Source organism: Anoplolepis gracilipes, chromosome 5 (assembly GCF_047496725.1).
Source record: "Anoplolepis gracilipes chromosome 5, ASM4749672v1, whole genome shotgun sequence".
NCBI classification, from domain to species: domain Eukaryota; kingdom Metazoa; phylum Arthropoda; class Insecta; order Hymenoptera; family Formicidae; genus Anoplolepis; species Anoplolepis gracilipes.
The window spans coordinates 10,372,487-10,393,502 of record NC_132974.1 but is presented as its reverse complement, the minus strand read 5'-3'; the positions used below and the strand labels follow the sequence as shown (position 1 = coordinate 10,393,502).

Below are 21,016 nucleotides of genomic sequence, written 5' to 3'. Positions count from 1 at the left end.
GCAGCATTATTAATTAAATAGTGCTTCATTACAGTTTTATTATGTATACGATTTTTTATTTAATATAAGACTATAATGATATATTGTCCATTTGACATTTAACGCTGATAAGATTGTTGATTTTTACCATTGAAGCAAAACGATATTTTAATCTAATTCACTCTTCGTTTGTATTTTTGAATTCTCGCAAGAAGGTCGAATGTTATTAAATATCAAATGGATAGATTTTCTCTGGAAGTATTATTATTTATTCACGCTGTGTATACAGTTAAATGTTTCTTGAAATAAATAAACATATATGTATATGTATACACACATACACACATATATATATATATACACATATATATACATATATATATATATATATATATATATATATATATATATATATATATGCTATTGCTCGCTATACACTATTCATATCGCGCCGATTCGCTACAATACCATTGAAAACTTAACGCTATGCGAGGAATGAAAGGAGATATGAATGTAATTGGCAGTAATAATTCGCCGCATATCACGCGCTAGATGAATGATGAATGTATGATTTCGATTTGCACGCCCGGGCAGTGTACATTGGCGACAATACGATGACGTAACACAAAGAAAAGATATACGTGTACATAAAAAAAAAAAAAAAAAAAAAAAAAAGAAAAGATTCTCTAACAACTTGGCGGTATGATGTCTAATATTCGATAACATTTCGGAGCGTTCGCTCAGAATTAATAGAGCATCATTTTTCTCATCGTCAAATATGTAGCTTACAAGCGACGACGACTGTGTAAGTGTGATCATGTTTGCGAAGGCGTGACACATACGCATATTAACATTTATCGACATTGAAAGAGAGAGAGAAATGTCGTACAGTGTATATTATTAGTATGTGTACATATATATATATCACCGTTTCTCTCTCGTAATCGAGACTAAGATCTCGATGGCGAAAAATACACTACTAGAGAAACAGCCATCGATCTCGACGATTAAACGCACGCCGCAGCAACCTCATGGAAATCTCATGAACGAGAAAGCATAAAAACTATAGTCAAAATAGACTCACATTTCTCTCATATAAAAATAAAAAAAAGACATATAGTGTAAAAAAGAGAAAGATATTATAAACCGATATGCATTGACAAGTCTTGCGTCTCAAATACACAAGCTCGATATTAAATTATGTATGATTTTCGCGAGATCGCGTAAAGATCCCAATTGCATATTCAATTACAGACTAAGCGATAATGGAGCAAGAGATTCGTTCGTGTCAAGCAGAAAAAATAGACAACTATGAGACACAAGTTGTACTGGAGTATTGTCGTTGTATCGATATGGATCTTGTGAGACACAATTCCCTAATCTCTCAAATCAGTTTTCTTTTTTTTATAAATATTGATACAATATAAAAATCTCTTTCTATGCTGCATCCTTTTCGTATATGCTACAATATAATTGTATATATAGCGCCATTAAAATCTACCCGTTAAAATTATTTTTTAATTGCGCGTAATATTTCAATACGCGTATATATTGTACAAGAAATCATATATCAATTTAATATAGAGCCTGCGTGTTATTAAAGAGAAAAGGGATAAATGTAACGAAGATTTTATTATATTCGCGCACATAACTCGAAAATCATGCACGAAAATGTAGACGAAAAATCGGAAGATACTGATTTTTGTCCGATCGCGTCTCGCGAATCAATTATATTCGAAAGAGAGAATAATGTTGCTCGTGGAATTCGTAAAGCAACTTGGACAAACTTACGCAGTGCTGGACTATTCAGTAGATTTTGGGCGCCGAACGATCGTTGATCGGGCCACTGGTTTTTTTCAGCGAAGTGCCTCGCCTGATTTGATCCATAAGCGAGTCCCTCATTTGCACCGGGTCCATGATAGGCACACGATTGCCCATGATGCGTCTGACGCTCGCTGATCTACTCGTCCCCGCCTGTTGCAGGGCCTGCTGTTGTTGAGCCAGTTTAGCGTTCAACGTCTCGAGGAAACCAGGAGCTGCCGTTTTGACGTTTTTGTTGGACTGTTGCTGCTGCTGTTCTGTAATTGACTGCTTCCTGAGAGATTTAGGACTGCCGCTGGCATTTCCACCTGCTGCGGCATTGCCACCGCCCATCGTACCAATAAGCTTAGCATTAAGCACCGCCATGAAACCTTGACCTACGCCACCGGGTCCCTGTCCTTGAGTTTGGCTTGCCTGTTGGACGATTTGGGTTGAACCTCCACCGCTTGCACTACCGGTTGTTTGTGCGCCGATAGATCCGCGTTCTTGGGACGTCGAACGGACGGCGGAGCAGGAACGTTCTACCGATGAACGAGTTATCTGTAGCACGGCATTATGTTGAACAATGTTTGAAGGATTATTATGCGCCTGTTGTTGCAAGGTAGCTTTCCGTAAGAGCGACGGACTGGCTGGAGTATGACGCAGTTCGGTCAAAGTCCTCACTGTTTCAGAAACCGACACAGATCTGAAAGAAAAAATAAATAGTTAAAAAAGCCATGATCTCAAGAATCCAGAGCTTTTATATACAAAGTTAATTTTTACAATTTAAACTTAAAAAGGAAAAAGAATTAACTTGAATCATAATACTAAACACTTTCAAATGGATTTATTTAAGAATAGAACCACATCAATTCTTTTACCTCTGAGGCGTAGGACTGGCTGTGGGCGAAGAGCCTTCTAGAAGAAACGCAGGCGGTGGAGGAAGATTCTCCACCTCGTCACAAGTATTTTCACTGCGATCTTCATTAACGGATGGCGTGATGATGACGGTGGATGTACGTCTCGTCGGCGGCGGTGGTCTGATCACTTGCTGCGCCGATCCCCTGCGTGTCATTAATATGGTTGCCATACCAGGTACGTTCCACGTGTTCTCATTTTGATTTTGTAGCGAATGCGAATGCGGTAAAGTATTTTGGCTTCCGTATCCGCTGCTGGATTCCAAGCTGGACTCGGACGTTTGACTACCAGCATCTTTTTCCGGAACTTCGGTCTGCACAATTCGACCGAGCAATGAATAAATATAAAGAAAATTTTTTTTTTGTTTTAAAATATCTTAGCTATTCTTGTTGCTCTTGTTTTAATACCTTATCGGTGCTTGGTGTCGTTAACGATGCCGGAGGAGGAGGCAAAGGAAGTTGCATTTCCTGAGCACGACTAGCAGCTAGATTCGCCAACTCGTGCATATTTACGTACATCGGTTGTTGGAGTTGATGAGTCGCCAATTCTGCATCATAATAAGATTGTTAGATTTCTCTTAACATCACATAACTTTCGTAACAATATGAAATGTTATACAAACCTTTCGCCAAATGAGCCGGAAGAGGTAACTTAGGCTTCCCTCGTGGACTTCCAGGCGGCTCGTTCTTCATCGGGATTGTCGGTCGTTCCAAACTAGAACATCTATTCGGTATAGGCGGACGAGTGCCGCCGTTATTTCGACGAAGTTGTACCCTAGACAATTGTTGATTCGAGGAAGAACACGATGAGGAAGAAGAAACCGGAGAGGCGGGCTGGCTGTGGCAGCAACTATTACCGTCACGTTCCGGTGCTTGGAATGTGTAGACGCTGAGGGCGGGTCTCTGATGGCCTTTTTCATACGCTAGAATTGATAAAAAAAGATAAGCATAATTGACAAATTAGGATCGACTTCATGCTCATCAATATGTGACACACATTTAAATACTGCTTACCAGAGGAAATGGTATGCGGCCGTTCGTTCACTGCACCTGGATTTTGCCGGTTATATTGAACGGACGTTTCCTGCAAATCAGGCCAAGTTGAAGTAGTCACGGGTCTTGTTACAGTGCAACCAGTACTTTGATTACTTAGAGAAGACACATTCGATACCTAAAAAGCACGAAACACGTGTTTTTAGGTAATCACTGATAACAAACACAACTCAACAAAGCTACAAGTATACAAATGCATTCTCCAAAGTTAAGCTAGAATCTGTGTAAAATTTCTGTAAGGGAAATATAAGCCGATCTATCAACAAAAAAACTAATCATTAGGTGACAGAAGTTTGTGAAATTTCGCACGTTGGGCCTTCTGCCAGTCTTCTGATGAAACTTTAATTTTTCTTTTGAGTTGACAATTAGAATTGTTATTTAAAAAAACTGAATTTTCAGTTCTTTTATCTTGTCGAAAAAACTGACTTTTGGCTCGATGCTCCAAAAAATCCATCCGTAAAACACACAGACTTTTCGAACATCTAAACAACCTTACCTGATCTTCAGAAATCGGTTGGTTATACAATGTATCCTGAGATGTAAAGCCAGAGTCACGGGAACTGCCACTCGTCAAATGGCGCAGTGTCGCGATACCGTTGATGCTGGCGGGCCTGACACCGAGCGGCTACAACGAGTATAACATCGACTACCACGTACAATAAGCTATCGCTCGGCAAGCAAACAGAGCGATCGATTCGTGCTGTAAAATCTATGTGGAAGATACTACTAGGTGCATTACAGTTCTGCATTGCATTAAAAGTGTTACCATCTCATGCAATGTGTAAAAAAAAACCTAAGAAAAATCTAATAAATCAATTCACAGAATAACGAGGTGGAGAAAAAGAGAAATACTGAGAATTAATTACCAGCGCGTAATTACCTGAGAAAGCGATCTGTGCCATGGATGTCCGGACGGGCTCGGATGACTTTTACAAGATCCACTACTGCTACTAGTTAGAGAACTGATCGAACACATAGAGCTCTTCCTCGATCCGAGAGATAGCGACGGACTCGATGGCGGTGTAGCCAACGACCATTGAGTAACGTCGCAACCTTTTATGTCCGTTATTACCTGCTCGGATGCAGGCGGTAAATGATGCGGTGATGCTGCGTGTCTTTGCAATTGATCGGACACTTCTTGCAAATGCGTCAATTCCATTAACATCGCTATCTCCTCATCCTAAATTATTGATTATGTATTTATGTACATATATAGATATGTATCATCAAAGTAGGTCGATTATATAAATATAGATGTATATATATATATCTATGTCTACTAACAAGTACAGGTTTCAGGAATCGAGCAAGGAGACAAAATCTGCCTCTCTCCTCGAGAAGGGCAGCACGGACGGCTTTTCGTTCCGTTTCTTCTAAACTCAGTCTTTTCTCCTGGACAACCGCAGCCGATGATTCCAGCATCCTATTGAGCTCCACATCGCTGGAACTTGTCCCATGACTTTGAGGTTGTCCCTGAATGTGTAGGTGAACTTGACCCTTTCGTGCTTTCTTCTTTTGTAGACGAAGAGTATCGGTGGAGCGTTTCTTCAACTCCGCCCTTGCTTTTTTGAATTCTAAAAATAGCAAAAGTGTAGATTAACAAATAAATAATACTTTTTCAACAATATTATTATATTATAATATTATAATAATTGTTAACCTTTGGCATGTTCTTTGTCTAAATTGATCAAAGACTTTTTCCAATCTTCCAGTTTTTCTTGTAAAGGTAGCACCAAACAGTCCATAATAGCGCTTAAAAGAAATAATATATACAAGTACAATAACAAGTGATGTTAGAAAACTAAAACAAATGTATCTCTGTAGAAATACAAAAAATTATTAAGAGACATTTCAATATACCTAGTAAACGACTTCATACGAGTTTCTACCGCCTTATGTCTCAAACAAATTCGTGTCAGTGCTGTTCCAATTTCTTTAGTTGCACCTTAATTAAAATAGAGACCATTTTAATCTTACTTCATTTTAATGTATTCACTTATTGCAGATTTTAATTATATAATAATAAATATAATCTCTATTACAATTCAGTGAAAGCTTACCCCTAGCATTAGTCGCAGCATCTGCTATCTTCTGAAAAGTCTCAAGATATGCAGAAATAGCCAAAAGAGCAGCTCTGTAATAATATATATCACATATTAAGCCCAAGAAACATTCAAGCTACATGTATGTTATTTATATAAATCTCTATTTGATGAAAAACATACACAACAAAATAAGTATGAGAGAGGTAAAAAGATTTTCTACACTATTTACACTTTTACAAATGTTTTTAATAAAATGTAGTTTATAAAAAAATTTTAAATACACAAATTTTCTACACATATATATTTTTGAAAATTATAGAAAAAATTGTATATATAATTTTTTTTATAATTATACATATATAAATTGTAAAATACATATATAAATTCACCTCAAACTTGCATGTAACTTTGTAGCTTTTGAAATCAAATCTTCCCAAAGTGGTGTTCCATTCTATAAAAAAAGGATATTAAAATACATCCTATTTGAAAGTTTAAGATCAATGTAATATTGGTACTGTGGCAACATTAGTTTATGCAGGATTAGTCAAAGAGTAATTTAAACTGATGTATTAGTGACAGATAATATAATCATATACGCCCATATATTCTTTCAATCAAACAGTACTAGTTTATAAAATATTTCCTTAATATGCTATTGTGATAAAATACCCTGTAATAAATAAGTCTCTTATTTTATTAAAAAGTAAAGTATGTTATAAAAAAATATAAATATATATCAGAGTTGTGCTTAAAATTAAATAAGCTTTTGCTTCTATAACAGATTATAGAAGAAACTGTGGAAAAATATAAAGAACAAAAATGTTTAATTGTAGGATAGATTATTATTATCTCTTGACAACAATGATATTTATAGGCAAATTAAAGAGTAAAAATATTCTTTAATAAAATTATATTATTCAAGACACAATTTTTTACTTTTTTTCTTTATTTGTAATTAAAAAAGCATTTTTAATTATATTGAAGAGTAATTAATTTATTTCTATTCAAATAATAATAAATAATATCAAAGCATTTGTAACAATAATAAAATACAGTATTAGTATCTACTTTATAGAATGTGACATCAACACTATATCTATATCTGCAATGTTAAATTTATTCATATGTCAATTGATTCTAAATGTAAAAAATGTCACTTTAGCCAGATATAAAACACTTCTATACAAAATATAAACTAAAAGAGAGGATGATCAAAGGGAAATGTTCAACAATATAAAAATCTTCCTCATGTATAGGAGATATTCTGCAAACATAACATGAAAAAATACTCGAAAATTTTTCAAAAAAAAAGCAAGAGTAGATTAAAATCGCAGAATAACGTAAAAAGTCCGATTGAAAGGGGCAGGTTTTCGATATACAAACATCGACGAAACGTAAAACTTGGAATAATCGGTCGAGCCTAATAAGCGGAACGTCCCCTCACCTTCATATCAGTGACGATCTGCTGGAACAAACCGCCCAACGCGCTGCACTCTCTCTCTATCGTCGCGTCCATCTTTTTGTATTGTTTGGACTGGCCTAAATCCGTCAGCGGGGTCGCCTCCCGGGGCGAATGCTCTCGTAACAAGCGCGACGAGTTCACTTTGCGTCATCGACGCGGACGTTCGCGGAAACGATGCACATGCACTGTCGCCAGCAAAGACGTGCGACGTAACTCGTCATCTCTCGGTCGAGAGCCAGGGAGAAATAAGAGGACGAGGGCGAAGAGGATAGCGGTGACGAAAGTACTCTTCGCGGACGCGTCCACGCGAAACGACGCGATTCTGTCGTGTTGTTAGAGTAGACCTTTTACCAGCGACGAAGAGGCGCCAATTGAGCAAATGATCCCCTTCAACTCCGCGGTTCTCGACTCGGATGCGACTGTGAACCCACGACCCGCGGATATTATGTGTGTATACACGCACGTAACACGTAAACACAACACGACGGACGGGCGGACGCGGACGCGGACGTCGTCGTCGTACGCGCGATAGTGATCGAGCTCGCTCCGCGCGCGGATCGTTGCCCCTGCGTGGTGACCTCGTTCTAGAAATCGGGATCGATGTTATTCAGTATGCGTCTAATCGTTATCCCGAAGGGAAAAGTGAGAGGGAGAGGGAAAAGGGGGGAAAAGAAAGAGAGAGAGAGAGAGCGAGCGACGAGGTACGACACGATGTGCTGCACAATGAGACTGCGATTGGTGCAGAATGGCATAGACGTAATGAGTCTCACACACACACATGTAAACTGTGGCCCGAAATGCGCTCACAGTGCTGACAATCTATAATATACGTGACGTCGACTATAGATTTTTCAACACTAAGCGCATTCGGTTCGCAGCCATAGAAGGCGTCGGAAATTTGTTCACTTCCGGGTTCGGGTCGGATACGTCGTGTCTAGATATTATTTATGCTTGATGACTGTTGGTTCTAAAAAGAATCGACGATATTGGGGGATGAAATAAAATTGTTACATCCTGTATTTCATTTTTTAATATCCATTGTCAAATTCGTTATAAAATTGCCATTCGTCTCGCAATCAGAACAGTCATGATGCGTGAAAATTTGAACATGATACATGTTCGAATCAAAAATATCACACAAATCCAAAAGCGAATTTCTGACATATTTTATTAAATACACCTGATTTTTTATTTTGTCTACGCTCATTATCAATAATATTAATTATTAATAACGCAATGTGAATTGTAAAATACCGTTTATCGTACGATAAATTTCAAACTCATTGATTGGATGTAAGACAGGGAATTTTAATGGCCCGCAAATCACAGCCAATCAAGATCATTTAACAAATAACATTGAAGAATATATTATAATAAAGAATACCTAAATAAAAATTATAATAAATCAGACGATCGAAAAAAATCCGCCGATTCAAAAACTTCGACTACACTTTCCCGTGCACTAAAATGAAAGTGTAGTTATATACATATACATGTCTGAAAGAAGAGAGAAAGACGAAAAGGTTATGATTATAGAAAGTGTAACCAAAACAAATAGATGAATTCTCTGATTCTCTCAGCGTCTATGGAAAGATAGTGCTTAGGCGGCAAAGATCAAATCCGATCAGCTGATCATCGAGCATGGACGCGTTACGTCAGGCACGCAGGCTCTTTGACAAAAGTGTCATAATTCCTCTACATCCGATTGTATCTTCCAAGAACTACCGCTCTTCGATGGTACATGCGAGACAACAACAACAACAACAACAAGTGGTGAAAAACGACCGATCGTGTGACGACAAGAGGCCGGTGATCGACGAGGCGACCATCAAAAGGCTCGAGAGACTCGCGCTGGTCGGCTTCGAGTACGAGCAGAGTAAACGGATCCTGGAGGAGGCGATAGCTTTCGCCGAGCGACTGCGAACGGCACGCATCAACGACACGGTGCGTCCGATGTACAGCACCCTGGAGAACGAGCATATTCACCTGCGGGACGACGTGGCACGAGGCAACGTCGATCGGCACGAGATACTGAAGAACGCCGCGGTACTGGAAGAGGAGTACTTTGTCGCGCCTCTGGCGACGAGCAAATCGGAATCCGGATGAGTCTGGAAGCTGTATTGAGGGCCATCAGCCCGCACTTTCTCAATCTGTCAGAGCGGGTTTTCGCCTACGGTCCTCAGGGCAAACTGCTAGTCAAGAACCTCGAGGAGCACTGGTTCGCACATTGCGTTACGATGCCGCAACACAACGTGTTCCCGTGCGATGCCATTGCGGACACGTTGCAGTTCCTGCGGAGCAACTCGATGGACGACTCGCTGCCCTTTGCACTTGCCACGCTCGCGACCATGTCCAAGAGCACGTGGAACGAGACCCTGTTGTCAGCTAAAATGTCGTCCCATAGAATCGCTAAGATCAACATGATGGTTGATGCGGCCGAGTCAAAGAATCTGTTGCACAAGAAACAACGAGAACGTAAGGTTTGGTGGCGCAAGCTCGCCCAGTGTCCCTCGAGATTCGTACTCACCGAGGCGAGGAAGGCGAAAAATCTTGACGTAATGGAGATAGAGGCGCAATTCCCCTTTGGAAATATTACCGTAGAGACGATTACTTATTATCCTGGCATACATAAATTATATCCTCAGGTATAGTGCTTTCTTAATGAAATATTACGAAAAAGAGAAAGAGAAAGAAAAAAATTGTTTAAATGAGATATTTATTTACAGACTGAAAGTAAGGATAATGCTGCGGACGTGCATATGATCGAGCATGTCGCTTCCTTGGATTGGGGCTGTCTGGCGTTACTCTGCGATAGTTACATGTTGGATAAATCAACTAGCGCATATATTCATCCCAAGTTGTCTCCGTATAAAACCACGTTCCACATAGAGAAACAGGTCAATGAGAGTGATGTAGAAGACTTAAATCGCTTTGTGCTATACTTAAACAATATGCTTAGGGCAAAGGGGATATCTACTATATTAACTAATACAGAACAAATCATAGAAATGTGCCTAATACCGTTTGTCGTGTCAGTGAATAAGACTAGTCTTAAGAATGGCATTGTTCACGTAAAGAATCGCTCAACGACTCTTAAAGAAGCGGTTCACATTTCCGATTTGATAAAGTATATAATTCTACGTTCTTGTTGAATCGTCGTGGCACAATTTAATCCTACATTTTCCAATCAAAATTTATAACATATATATTGTGAATTATCATATATAATTATATTTAATTAACTATATTTATTACTGAAAATACAACAGTAATGCATTAATGAAAAAACAGTAAACTGCATTAATGAAAATTCTGGATTTATACAATTCTTTTTTTTATTTCCGATTAGTTTGTCAAGTTTCTAAATTCATAAAATAAATGATTATCTTGATTCTACAATTATGTGTACGTTGCTTGAAATGAAGTACGAAAGAACAATAAAGGCAACTTAGATCTCCGCCTGGAAACAGCAAGCGGCATCGCACGAGAGGATGATAGATGAGGGAAGGAAGAAAGTGTTTTGATAAGAGGGAAGATGCTGCGAGATATTCCACACTTGGCAGAAATATACACTGTGCGTGTGCGTTCCACGAGCCTCCCAGAATTGCCTGAATTTATCTCGGATCGACGATACCGAAGACAGGCAGTCGAACTTTTCTCTGATACAAGAGGCTAATATTCTTAACTGAAGCTAAGCAGGTAGTTGCAGCTTCTTGCCCTTCAGTACTTTGGTAATGTAGAGGTAGAAAAAGTCACAATAGAGAACTGTCTGCACCAATCCTGCGACTATGGCAATCAAGTCGTAATGATCCTCAGCGTAGTAACGGTAGACCCAGTTGAATAAATACAAGCCTCTATAAGAGCCCAATGCGAACAGATAATGACTGGTGATACTCTCTGCCTCCCCAGTTTTTGATACCAAAAATAATTGTGGTAATATCGCTACTGATTCTAAATAAATGCTGAATGTCCACAGGACCTCCACGAAAGACAGCTCGTGATTGATCAGTAGCGCCAGTACAAGCGCGGGTAAAACCAGGAATTCGATCCTACAACATAAAGACCATTAGCCATGTGTCATATGTCATGTGTATACATGAGATAAGAGTTAGACAAAAGACTGACCTGAACGTATCATGATTATGATCGTATGTGGCTTTAAACTTGACGTACATCAGAAAGACCGTAGCAAGGGACGCGACGATGAAAACAATCTTCATGAATGTATTGTATGCCGATATGAATGTGGTGAACAAGTCTAGATAACGGGTGGTGTAAACAATTGCGAAGAGGATCTGCGACTTGCCACTGATACCTGCAAACAAGATCAAGCGTCGATGATCGATGAGTATCGATGAATGAGTGGTCGTGGGCGCACAATTCTAACACATCGTTCATTAAAATCGTTCGAGTCTCCGTAAAGAATAAAGCGACACCGCGACTCACCGGCGCAACTCCGCGTCTTCCATATCTTGAGAAGAAGTACGATAATGGCTAGGAGATGCGATAGATCGCCCAGTAGCCGGAATATATTCATTTCTGCGGTTGGGGGAACGTAATTCTAACGTGAAAACACGGAAGCCAGCTTGCTTAGCTCGCTTCCAAGCGGCACACAAATATGACGTGGCTCCGGCTGCGACTGAAGCAGATGGCCGACCCACCGACACCGACTCCGCGAATTCGCGAACTATGACATCTGATAATTCCAATCATGGTGTATCCTTACACCATGATTCCAATAGGATCGTGGAAGAAATAACCAGATAAGATGGGTGAGATCAATTTTTATTAAGAAATTAGCGAGGATAAACTATGGACCTATAAGCCTATATGGAAAAAATGAGGCAGCGAATTCTGATTGGATACGCCATGTTGTTGTCTCGAGTGGGAATAAGAATATACCAATCAAAATGCTCCTAGTGGCGTCCACTTGTAGGACGCGACTACGCTAGGGAATAACATGTGATTCGTTGAACGATGGCCGATCAAGAAATCAGTTACTTCGTGACCGAGCGATAAAGAGGGACGATCGGATGACGTTCTCCCCAACGGTTCGGCAAGAAACGTTGAGGAGTCGCGACGCAGAAGGCGTCCGGAGAAGCTGTTGCAAATTATTGTGGCAAAATGGCTACGTCCGACTCCAAAGCGCCTTTGCGGACAGTGAAACGTGTACAATTTGGCATCCTTTCGCCGGATGAGATAGTAAGTGGATTGTACGCGTCTCGGTATTTGGGAATTTTTATGAAGGACACATTTATCGCGACAATCAGAATTCCCCTTCTACGCAGCCTTATGCAACGCGCGTGAATTACATGTTACTGTTTTTGCACGATTTAAAATATAAAAATGAAACTAATTAATGTGCCTATAAATTAAATATTATTTTTGGAATATTAAAGTAAAATCGAAAATGCGTATTGTTAAAAGACATTATAAAGAAATTATTAAAGTCGTAGAAAAATATTAGGGAAACACATGTGAATAAACACATGTTGAAAATAAATTAATTCGTGTAATATCCTATCATTACATTTATTCTACTCTTAGCCTTGCGACAGATTAATGATTAAAATCTTTAAGATACTATTTCACGTAAAATTTTCTTAAATATTAATATAACTTCAGTATGTATTCAATTTGTGATCAATCAATGATTTTGCTCGATAAAGCAATTTAGCTTTATATGTGTAATTAAATTATTATAATAGTAAAAGAGGTATAAAGGAGAGGAAAAGAAAATATTAATTTTATTGTCTATTTACATTATATAGAAAATGTATGTTGAATTGTTTGATAAAAAGTTGAAATCACTTTTTAATAAACATTTATCAATATTTGAGTACTTATGTAGTTATTAAAAAATGTTGCAAAACCATGCTAGATTATGTTTAGATCAAATTTAGATATTCTTAACTTAAATTTAAATTTTATAAAATCATTAAAACATTACAATTTTTGTGTTGTACAGCGTCGTATGTCAGTCACAGATGGCGGCATACGGTTTCCAGAAACTATGGAAGGTGGCCGCCCTAAACTGGGCGGTCTCATGGATCCAAGACAAGGTGTCATTGACAGAAATTCTAGATGTCAGACATGTGCTGGTAATATGACAGAGTGCCCTGGCCATTTTGGTCATATAGATCTCGCAAAACCAGTATTTCATGTGGGATTTATTACAAAAACTATAAAGATATTGAGATGCGTGTGTTTTTACTGCTCCAAACTGCTCGTCAGCCCTGTAAGTGATTATTTTACAAGATATCTTTGATTAATACTTGTAAAATTGATTGTTACTTGTAAAATTCAGAAATTTTTATTTTATTAAATTGGTTTATTTCCTTCCTACTATAACACAATTCATCATTATAATTGTTGAGTTCTTATTAAATACTTTCTGTAGTAATAAATAATATTTAATATTTCACAAAAAATATTAGTGATAAACAGATTGTCATATCTTGAGCTATGATCTTTAAATGATATGAAAAAAAGATTAAATTGTTTTTTTCATTAATGCTATTTTCTTTTTCGCTTTGCAGCATAATCCAAAAATCAAAGAAATTGTTATGAAGACCAAGGGACAACCACGGAAGCGACTTGCATTTGTTTATGATTTATGCAAAAGCAAGAGCATCTGCGAAGGTGGAGACGAAATGGACATTAACAAAGAAAACACAGAAAATCAACCACAGATGGATAGAAAACCTGGTCATGGTGGTTGCGGTAGATATCAACCTAATCTTAGACGATCTGGTTTAGACGTCACCGCAGAATGGAAGCACGTAAATGAAGACTCACAAGAAAAAAAGATGGTACTCTCAGCTGAGAGAGCGTGGGAAATTTTGAAACACATCAAAGATGAAGAATCCTTTATCTTGGGCATGGATCCGAAATTTGCTCGACCAGATTGGATGATAATTACGGTATTACCAGTGCCACCGTTATCTGTTAGACCTGCAGTCATCATGTACGGTTCCGCCAAAAATCAGGACGATCTGACGCACAAACTGGCAGACATTATCAAATCGAACAACGAGCTGCTGCGAAACGAACAGTCGGGTGCAGCGGCACATGTAATCCTAGAGAACATAAAGATGTTACAATTTCATGTGGCAACACTCGTTGACAACGATATGCCTGGCATGCCCCGAGCGATGCAAAAGTCGGGCAAACCACTCAAAGCGATTAAAGCCCGTTTAAAGGGAAAAGAGGGCAGAATTCGAGGAAATTTGATGGGTAAACGTGTGGACTTTTCCGCGCGTACCGTCATCACGCCCGATCCCAACTTGCGCATCGATCAAGTTGGCGTGCCGCGCAGCATAGCACAAAATTTGACATTCCCCGAGATCGTGACGCCATTCAACATCGATAAGATGCAAGTATTAGTTAGACGCGGCAATTCGCAGTATCCTGGCGCGAAGTACATAGTTCGCGACAATGGCGAAAGGATTGATCTGCGTTTTCACCCCAAATCTTCAGATCTGCATCTCCAATGCGGCTATCGGGTGGAGCGACATATCCGCGACGGTGATCTTGTCATCTTCAATCGTCAGCCGACTCTGCATAAAATGTCAATGATGGGTCATCGCGTCAAAGTACTACCGTGGAGTACGTTCCGCATGAATCTGAGCTGTACATCGCCTTACAACGCGGATTTTGACGGCGACGAGATGAATTTGCACGTGCCACAATCGATGGAGACTCGTGCGGAGGTTGAAAATATTCATGTAACGCCACGACAAATTATCACGCCGCAGGCGAACAAGCCGGTTATGGGTATCGTGCAGGATACTTTGACAGCTGTAAGAAAGATGACGAAGCGCGATGTGTTTATCGAAAAGGAGCAAATGATGAATCTGCTCATGTTCTTACCCAGCTGGGACGGCAAGATGCCGCAACCGTGTATCCTGAAACCGAAACCACTGTGGACCGGCAAACAATTGTTCTCCCTCATCATTCCAGGAAACGTGAACATGATACGAACGCACAGCACCCATCCCGATGAAGAGGACGACGGTCCGTACAAATGGATCTCACCAGGTGACACAAAGGTAATGGTGGAACATGGGGAGCTGGTAATGGGTATCCTCTGTAAGAAAACTCTGGGTACGTCCGCCGGCTCTTTGCTTCACATTTGTATGCTCGAGTTGGGCCATGACGTGTGCGGACGCTTTTACGGCAACATTCAAACCGTCATTAATAACTGGTTGCTGTTAGAGGGTCATTCGATCGGTATCGGCGACACCATCGCCGATCCGCAGACATACCTGGAGATTCAGAAGGCTATCAAGAAAGCTAAAGAAGATGTAATAGAGGTAATTCAGAAAGCTCACAACATGGAATTGGAACCCACACCTGGCAACACGTTGCGTCAGACTTTCGAGAATCAGGTGAACAGAATTTTAAACGACGCTCGAGACAAGACTGGAGGTTCCGCTAAGAAATCTTTGACGGAATACAACAACTTGAAGGCTATGGTAGTATCTGGTTCAAAGGGTTCCAACATCAACATTTCTCAGGTTATTGCTTGTGTGGGTCAGCAGAACGTTGAGGGTAAACGAATACCCTTTGGTTTCCGTAAGCGGACACTTCCGCATTTCATCAAGGACGACTACGGACCCGAGTCCCGTGGTTTTGTTGAGAATTCGTATCTCGCCGGTCTCACGCCGTCGGAATTTTACTTTCACGCTATGGGTGGTCGTGAAGGTCTTATCGATACCGCCGTAAAGACAGCCGAGACTGGTTACATTCAGCGTCGTTTAATAAAGGCTATGGAGTCAGTGATGGTGCATTATGATGGAACCGTGCGTAATTCGGTCGGTCAATTGATCCAATTGCGTTACGGAGAAGATGGTCTCTGTGGCGAGACCGTCGAATTCCAAAATCTACCCACCATTAAAGTGAGCAATAAAGCCTTCGAGAAGAAATTTAAATTCGATCCGACCAACGAGCGATATCTACGACGCATATTCAACGAGGACATTGTACGAGAGATGATGGGCTCTGGCGAGGTGATCTCCGAGCTGGAAAGAGAATGGGAGCAGCTAAATAAGGATCGTGCTGTGCTACGGGAGATCTTTCCGAGCGGCGAATCTAAGGTTGTATTACCATGTAATCTACAGAGAATGATTTGGAATGTGCAAAAGATATTCCACATCAACAAGCGAGCACCGACCGATCTTAGTCCCATGAGAGTGATCCAAGGCGTAAAGGATCTTCTAGATAAATGTATCATCGTCGCAGGGGATGACAGACTCAGCAAACAGGCAAACGAGAACGCGACGTTACTATTTCAATGCTTGGTGAGGTCAACTTTATGTACGAAATGCGTCTCCGAGGAATTCAGGCTGTCCAGCGAAGCCTTCGAGTGGCTGATCGGAGAAATCGAAACTAGATTCCAACAGGCTCAAGTGTCGCCGGGCGAAATGGTGGGCGCGTTAGCGGCGCAGTCTCTCGGTGAACCCGCCACTCAGATGACCCTGAATACTTTCCATTTTGCTGGTGTATCATCAAAGAACGTCACCCTCGGTGTGCCGAGGTTGAAGGAAATTATTAATATTAGTAAGAAACCGAAAGCGCCCTCGCTCACGGTGTTCCTGACAGGCGCGGCTGCAAGAGACGCCGAAAAGGCGAAGAACGTACTCTGCCGACTGGAACATACGACGTTGAAAAAGGTGACGGCCAACACAGCGATATACTACGATCCGGATCCGCAAAACACGGTGATTGCGGAAGATCAGGAATTCGTCAACGTATACTACGAGATGCCCGACTTTGATCCTACCAAAATATCACCGTGGTTGCTGCGAATTGAATTGGATAGGAAGCGAATGACCGACAAGAAGCTGACGATGGAACAGATTGCAGAGAAGATTAACGCCGGCTTCGGCGACGATTTAAACTGCATTTTCAATGACGATAATGCCGAGAAACTGGTGCTGCGGATCCGAATAATGAACAGCGACGAAAACAAGTTCCAGGACAATGGAGACGAAGACACTCCAGTGGATAAGATGGAGGATGATATGTTCCTACGATGCATTGAGGCCAACATGCTTAGCGACATGACTCTACAGGTACGTTATAATCAGATTGTGCTAAATATTATATAGCTTATTTATTTAGCATCTCTCTGGGTTAATTTGTCTTTTAACTAGTCAAAAAGTATGAAGCATTTTCATCACGGTATTTAACATTCTAGGGTATTGAAGCTATTGGCAAGGTTTATATGCATTTACCGCAAACGGACTCTAAAAAACGCATTGTTATCACGGAAACGGGCGAATTCAAGGCTATCGCAGAATGGCTTTTGGAAACTGACGGAACGAGTTTGATGAAAGTATTGAGCGAAAGAGATGTCGATCCGGTACGAACATTCAGCAACGATATTTGCGAAATATTTCAAGTTCTTGGCATTGAGGCTGTGCGAAAGTCTGTGGAAAAGGAGATGAATGCAGTGTTACAGTTCTACGGTCTTTATGTCAACTACCGACATCTCGCTTTACTTTGCGACGTCATGACGGCAAAGGGTCATCTTATGGCGATAACACGTCATGGAATTAACAGACAGGATACCGGCGCTCTTATGAGGTCAGTGAATGCATTTCACGTTTCGAGATTCTTGAGAAATTTTTATATGCGAGATGTTTTCTCTTCAACATATATAGATAGATAGAAAGTTAAAAGAAAATAATTAATTGCTTCAGGTGTTCCTTTGAAGAAACGGTTGACGTATTACTTGACGCCGCATCTCACGCGGAAGTAGATCCAATGCGAGGAGTATCCGAAAACATTATAATGGGGCAACTTCCACGCATTGGAACAGGTAATACAAAATGTCATTGTATGAACGAGTGCAACTTTTATCTGTGTTTATTAATGTTTTTTGCACTTGCAAAAATGTGGCAAAGCCTAAATTAAAATGCTTTTCGGTGATAAAAAGGAAAATATTATTACATAAAAAATATTGTATTATGCTTATATTTGTAATGTAAATTCAAGATGATACATGTGTTAATAATTATTTATTATATTTTCTACATAACAATGATATTATATTTATCGTGGTTTTATGCATTTTATTAGGATGTTTTGATTTATTACTGGATGCTGAGAAATGCAAATCTGGCATCGAAATTCCTATGGCGGTTGGTGCAGGTATGGGAACGGCGGGAATGTTCTTTGGCAGCGTAACTGGTATGTCCAATAGTATGAGTCCTCAGATGACTCCTTGGATGGGAGCTACTCCTGGATATGGAGCATCAAGCATGTCTCCTGGTAAGTTTCAATATCAAACAATTTAAAAAGATATATTTCGATATAACAAAGAATTAAAGAAAGAAATATGGAGAAATTTAAAATGACCATTCTTGTGTGAAAAACAGAAAAAAGAAAAAAAAGCAGAAAAGATAAAAATGTGTGCTAGGATCATCGAATAAAAGTAAAGATAAATGAATATTTTTATTTATTTATATGTGATATATCGCGTTTTTATTTTCATGATAAACCAATTATCATTAGTTATCAGTTTCATTTCCGAACAATCGAAAGTTGTTAATATTTGTAAAATTAGTTGCTACAAATCTCAATGTAAAAGATACATTTAAAAACAAGAAATTAAAATTATCATAATACAATCGAGAATGTATATATATATATATATATATATATATATATATATATATATATATATATATATATAAACATTACAAATTTTCAAATATATATGGAAGACAAGAATTTATTGACGTCACAATTTTTTTTCTTGTGAAATATGCATCGAATAATATTGTTATTTTTTTTCTTTTTTATAGCCTTGAGCAGCGGTATGACCCCAGGAGGTGCGTGTTTCTCTCCGTCAGGCGCATCGGATGCATCAGGATTGTCACCTGCCTATTCCGCTTATTCACCACAACCAGGAAGTCCTGGTAGTCCGGGACCGAGCATGAGTCCGTTCCCGATGTCACCGGCAGGCGCGGCCTCGCCCAGTTACTCTCCAACATCGCCGGCGTATCTACCCACGTCTCCCAGCATGACACCATCAAGCCCGAACTACTCACCCACGAGCCCAACATACTCGCCAACCAGTCCGAACTATTCACCGACGTCACCAAGTTACTCGCCGACGAGTCCGAGCTATTCACCGACATCGCCAAGTTACTCGCCGACGAGTCCAAGCTATTCGCCCACGTCACCAAGTTATTCACCGACAAGCCCGAGCTATTCGCCCACGTCACCGAGCTATTCACCAACGAGCCCAAGCTATTCACCCACATCGCCGAGCTATTCACCGACTTCGCCAAGTTACTCGCCCACGAGCCCAAGCTATTCGCCTACGAGTCCAAGTTACTCACCGACAAGTCCAAGTTATTCACCTACGAGTCCAAGTTACTCGCCCACAAGTCCGAGTTACTCGCCGACTTCGCCAAGTTATTCACCGAGCTCTCCCAATTATACACCTGCCTCACCTTCGTACTCGCCCACCTCGCCCAGTTATTCACCGAGCTCACCGCAGTACTCGCCTGCGAGTCCAAGTTATTCGCCCAGCAGTCCCAAGTACTCTCCAACGAGCCCGAGTTACTCGCCTACCTCACCGTCATTCGCCGGCACATCGCCGCAGTACACACCGGCGAGTCCTACGTACTCGCCAACCAGTCCGACATACTCTCCTACGAGTCCGTCGTATTCGCCAAGCTCGCCGCAACACACTGCATCTGGCAGCACGCGCTATTCGCCCAGCAGTCCAAACTATTCACCTAGCAGTCCAACATATTCGCCGACGAGTCCACAATATTCACCATCAAGCACCAAGTATTCACCTACAAGTCCCACTTATACGCCTACAAGCCCAAGTTATTCACCAACGAGTCCGACATACTCGCCACCGGTACCAGGATACTCGCCTACGAGTCCCACGTACTCACCGGCATCACCCGCTTACGAAACAGACGAATAATGCTAATTATTATAATAATTATAAAAAATAAAATAAGTAAGGAAGAATATCTATTGATAAAAAGATAAAAAGATATAGCTGATAATTTTTTGCTTGTTGATTATTATACGTGCATAAGTTATTATAATTACACCACTTTTATTAGAAAGATTAAGATATTACAAAAAGGTATGAATTATATTGAGAGAAAGTTGTAGTTTCTTTTTTAGTTGTAGAGTGCTATATTAATTCAAGTGTGTTATCTGCACAAGCAAACGTGTTTTAGGGACCAGAGAATTTTATAAATCAGTAACTGATAAATCAACGAGATAATGAATGGAGGCTATATTGATAAAAACAACATAGGAAATCAAATATATTATTTATACGTGAATTTACCATTATGCGTTTTTGGTAGAAATACAATGTATCTAACTTCTGATAAGCAAGCTGTGCGATATTGTACATTTAATTGTATTTTGTTTTTGATACCTAACAATAAGTGTATAATTGATATTAGCATATCCAATAAATATCAAAATTCACACTTTCGTTAAAAGAGCGTACAAAGCAAATATCTATCAATTAAAAATGTATTCTTACAATTCATATCATTGTATTACGCACATTAATACTTTTTATTTTATCATGTAATAACTGATAAAACTGATGGTTGATTACAGAATATCAGTTTAATTTTTTAATTTCAGTATATGCTCCTCGTAAATAAATCCAAAAATATGTACATACATATAAAAAAAAGAATTAATATAATCATCACCATTTGACAATCTTCTAAAACATATTGATTGTACGGGCTTGTAAA

At 39.7% G+C, this 21,016-nt stretch overlaps 5 protein-coding genes across 8 annotated transcripts; 3 read left to right on the top strand and 2 right to left on the bottom strand.

Moving 5' to 3' along the window:
* Positions 1 to 34: 34 nt before the first annotated feature.
* On the bottom strand, positions 35 to 7,972 carry LOC140665986 (uncharacterized). 4 transcript variants are annotated; one of them, XM_072892653.1, is made up of 13 exons: positions 7,239 to 7,972; positions 6,184 to 6,245; positions 5,810 to 5,883; positions 5,610 to 5,694; positions 5,410 to 5,501; positions 5,034 to 5,323; positions 4,630 to 4,929; positions 4,246 to 4,374; positions 3,711 to 3,867; positions 3,320 to 3,619; positions 3,105 to 3,244; positions 2,661 to 3,010; positions 35 to 2,485 (listed from the first exon to the last, which is right to left on the bottom strand). In XM_072892653.1, the coding sequence occupies exons 1-13, from the start codon at positions 7,308 to 7,310 to the stop codon at positions 1,786 to 1,788; spliced, it is 2,751 nt and encodes a 916-aa protein (XP_072748754.1). In that variant the 5' UTR covers positions 7,311 to 7,972; the 3' UTR covers positions 35 to 1,785. The 4 variants fall into 4 exon arrangements, with proteins under 4 accessions (XP_072748754.1, XP_072748755.1, XP_072748756.1 ...); XM_072892654.1 differs by having other exon boundaries at positions 3,711 to 3,780; XM_072892655.1 differs by lacking the exon at positions 4,246 to 4,374.
* Positions 7,973 to 8,118: 146 nt separating this feature from the next.
* Gatc (glutamyl-tRNA(Gln) amidotransferase subunit C, mitochondrial) lies at positions 8,119 to 9,362 on the top strand. The gene has a single exon (XM_072892672.1). The coding sequence runs from the start codon at positions 8,898 to 8,900 to the stop codon at positions 9,360 to 9,362; it is 465 nt and encodes a 154-aa protein (XP_072748773.1). The 5' UTR covers positions 8,119 to 8,897.
* Positions 9,359 to 10,431, top strand: Dnapol-gamma35 (DNA polymerase subunit gamma-2). The gene is made up of 2 exons (XM_072892668.1): positions 9,359 to 9,901; positions 9,983 to 10,431. The coding sequence occupies exons 1-2, from the start codon at positions 9,359 to 9,361 to the stop codon at positions 10,406 to 10,408; spliced, it is 969 nt and encodes a 322-aa protein (XP_072748769.1). The 3' UTR covers positions 10,409 to 10,431.
* Positions 9,956 to 11,996, bottom strand: Kdelr (ER lumen protein-retaining receptor). The gene is made up of 3 exons (XM_072892671.1): positions 11,703 to 11,996; positions 11,382 to 11,571; positions 9,956 to 11,305 (listed from the first exon to the last, which is right to left on the bottom strand). The coding sequence occupies exons 1-3, from the start codon at positions 11,791 to 11,793 to the stop codon at positions 10,948 to 10,950; spliced, it is 639 nt and encodes a 212-aa protein (XP_072748772.1). The 5' UTR covers positions 11,794 to 11,996; the 3' UTR covers positions 9,956 to 10,947.
* A 275-nt stretch (positions 11,997 to 12,271) lies between these two features.
* Positions 12,272 to 20,875, top strand: Rpii215 (RNA polymerase II subunit RpII215). Its single transcript, XM_072892650.1, has 7 exons — positions 12,272 to 12,458; positions 13,225 to 13,494; positions 13,796 to 17,332; positions 17,458 to 17,846; positions 17,963 to 18,081; positions 18,342 to 18,533; positions 19,070 to 20,875. Exons 1-7 carry the CDS (start codon positions 12,381 to 12,383, stop codon positions 20,209 to 20,211), a joined length of 5,727 nt encoding a protein of 1,908 aa, XP_072748751.1. The 5' UTR covers positions 12,272 to 12,380; the 3' UTR covers positions 20,212 to 20,875.
* The last annotated feature ends 141 nt before the right edge of the window (positions 20,876 to 21,016 follow it).

Bases quoted from the DNA above. Each gene is read 5' to 3' on its own strand.
- Rpii215 (XM_072892650.1), top strand. From the start codon at position 12,381: ATGGCTACGTCCGACTCCAAAGCGCCTTTGCGGACAGTGAAACGTGTA. The intron at 13,495-13,795 runs GTAAGTGATTAT...TTCGCTTTGCAG, and splicing joins CCAAACTGCTCGTCAGCCCT to CATAATCCAAAAATCAAAGA. The intron at 18,082-18,341 runs GTAATACAAAAT...GCATTTTATTAG, and splicing joins ACTTCCACGCATTGGAACAG to GATGTTTTGATTTATTACTG.
- LOC140665986 (XM_072892653.1), bottom strand. From the start codon at position 7,310: ATGGACGCGACGATAGAGAGAGAGTGCAGCGCGTTGGGCGGTTTGTTC. The intron at 3,245-3,319 runs GTTTGTATAACA...ATTATGATGCAG, and splicing joins TCCGGCTCATTTGGCGAAAG to AATTGGCGACTCATCAACTC. The intron at 2,486-2,660 runs GTAAAAGAATTG...TTTTTCTTTCAG, and splicing joins GCCAGTCCTACGCCTCAGAG to ATCTGTGTCGGTTTCTGAAA.
- Gatc (XM_072892672.1), top strand. From the start codon at position 8,898: ATGGACGCGTTACGTCAGGCACGCAGGCTCTTTGACAAAAGTGTCATA.
- Dnapol-gamma35 (XM_072892668.1), top strand. From the start codon at position 9,359: ATGAGTCTGGAAGCTGTATTGAGGGCCATCAGCCCGCACTTTCTCAAT. The intron at 9,902-9,982 runs GTATAGTGCTTT...ATTTATTTACAG, and splicing joins TACATAAATTATATCCTCAG to ACTGAAAGTAAGGATAATGC.
- Kdelr (XM_072892671.1), bottom strand. From the start codon at position 11,793: ATGAATATATTCCGGCTACTGGGCGATCTATCGCATCTCCTAGCCATT. The intron at 11,572-11,702 runs GTGAGTCGCGGT...TCTTGTTTGCAG, and splicing joins GAAGACGCGGAGTTGCGCCG to GTATCAGTGGCAAGTCGCAG. The intron at 11,306-11,381 runs GTCAGTCTTTTG...TTTATGTTGTAG, and splicing joins CATAATCATGATACGTTCAG to GATCGAATTCCTGGTTTTAC.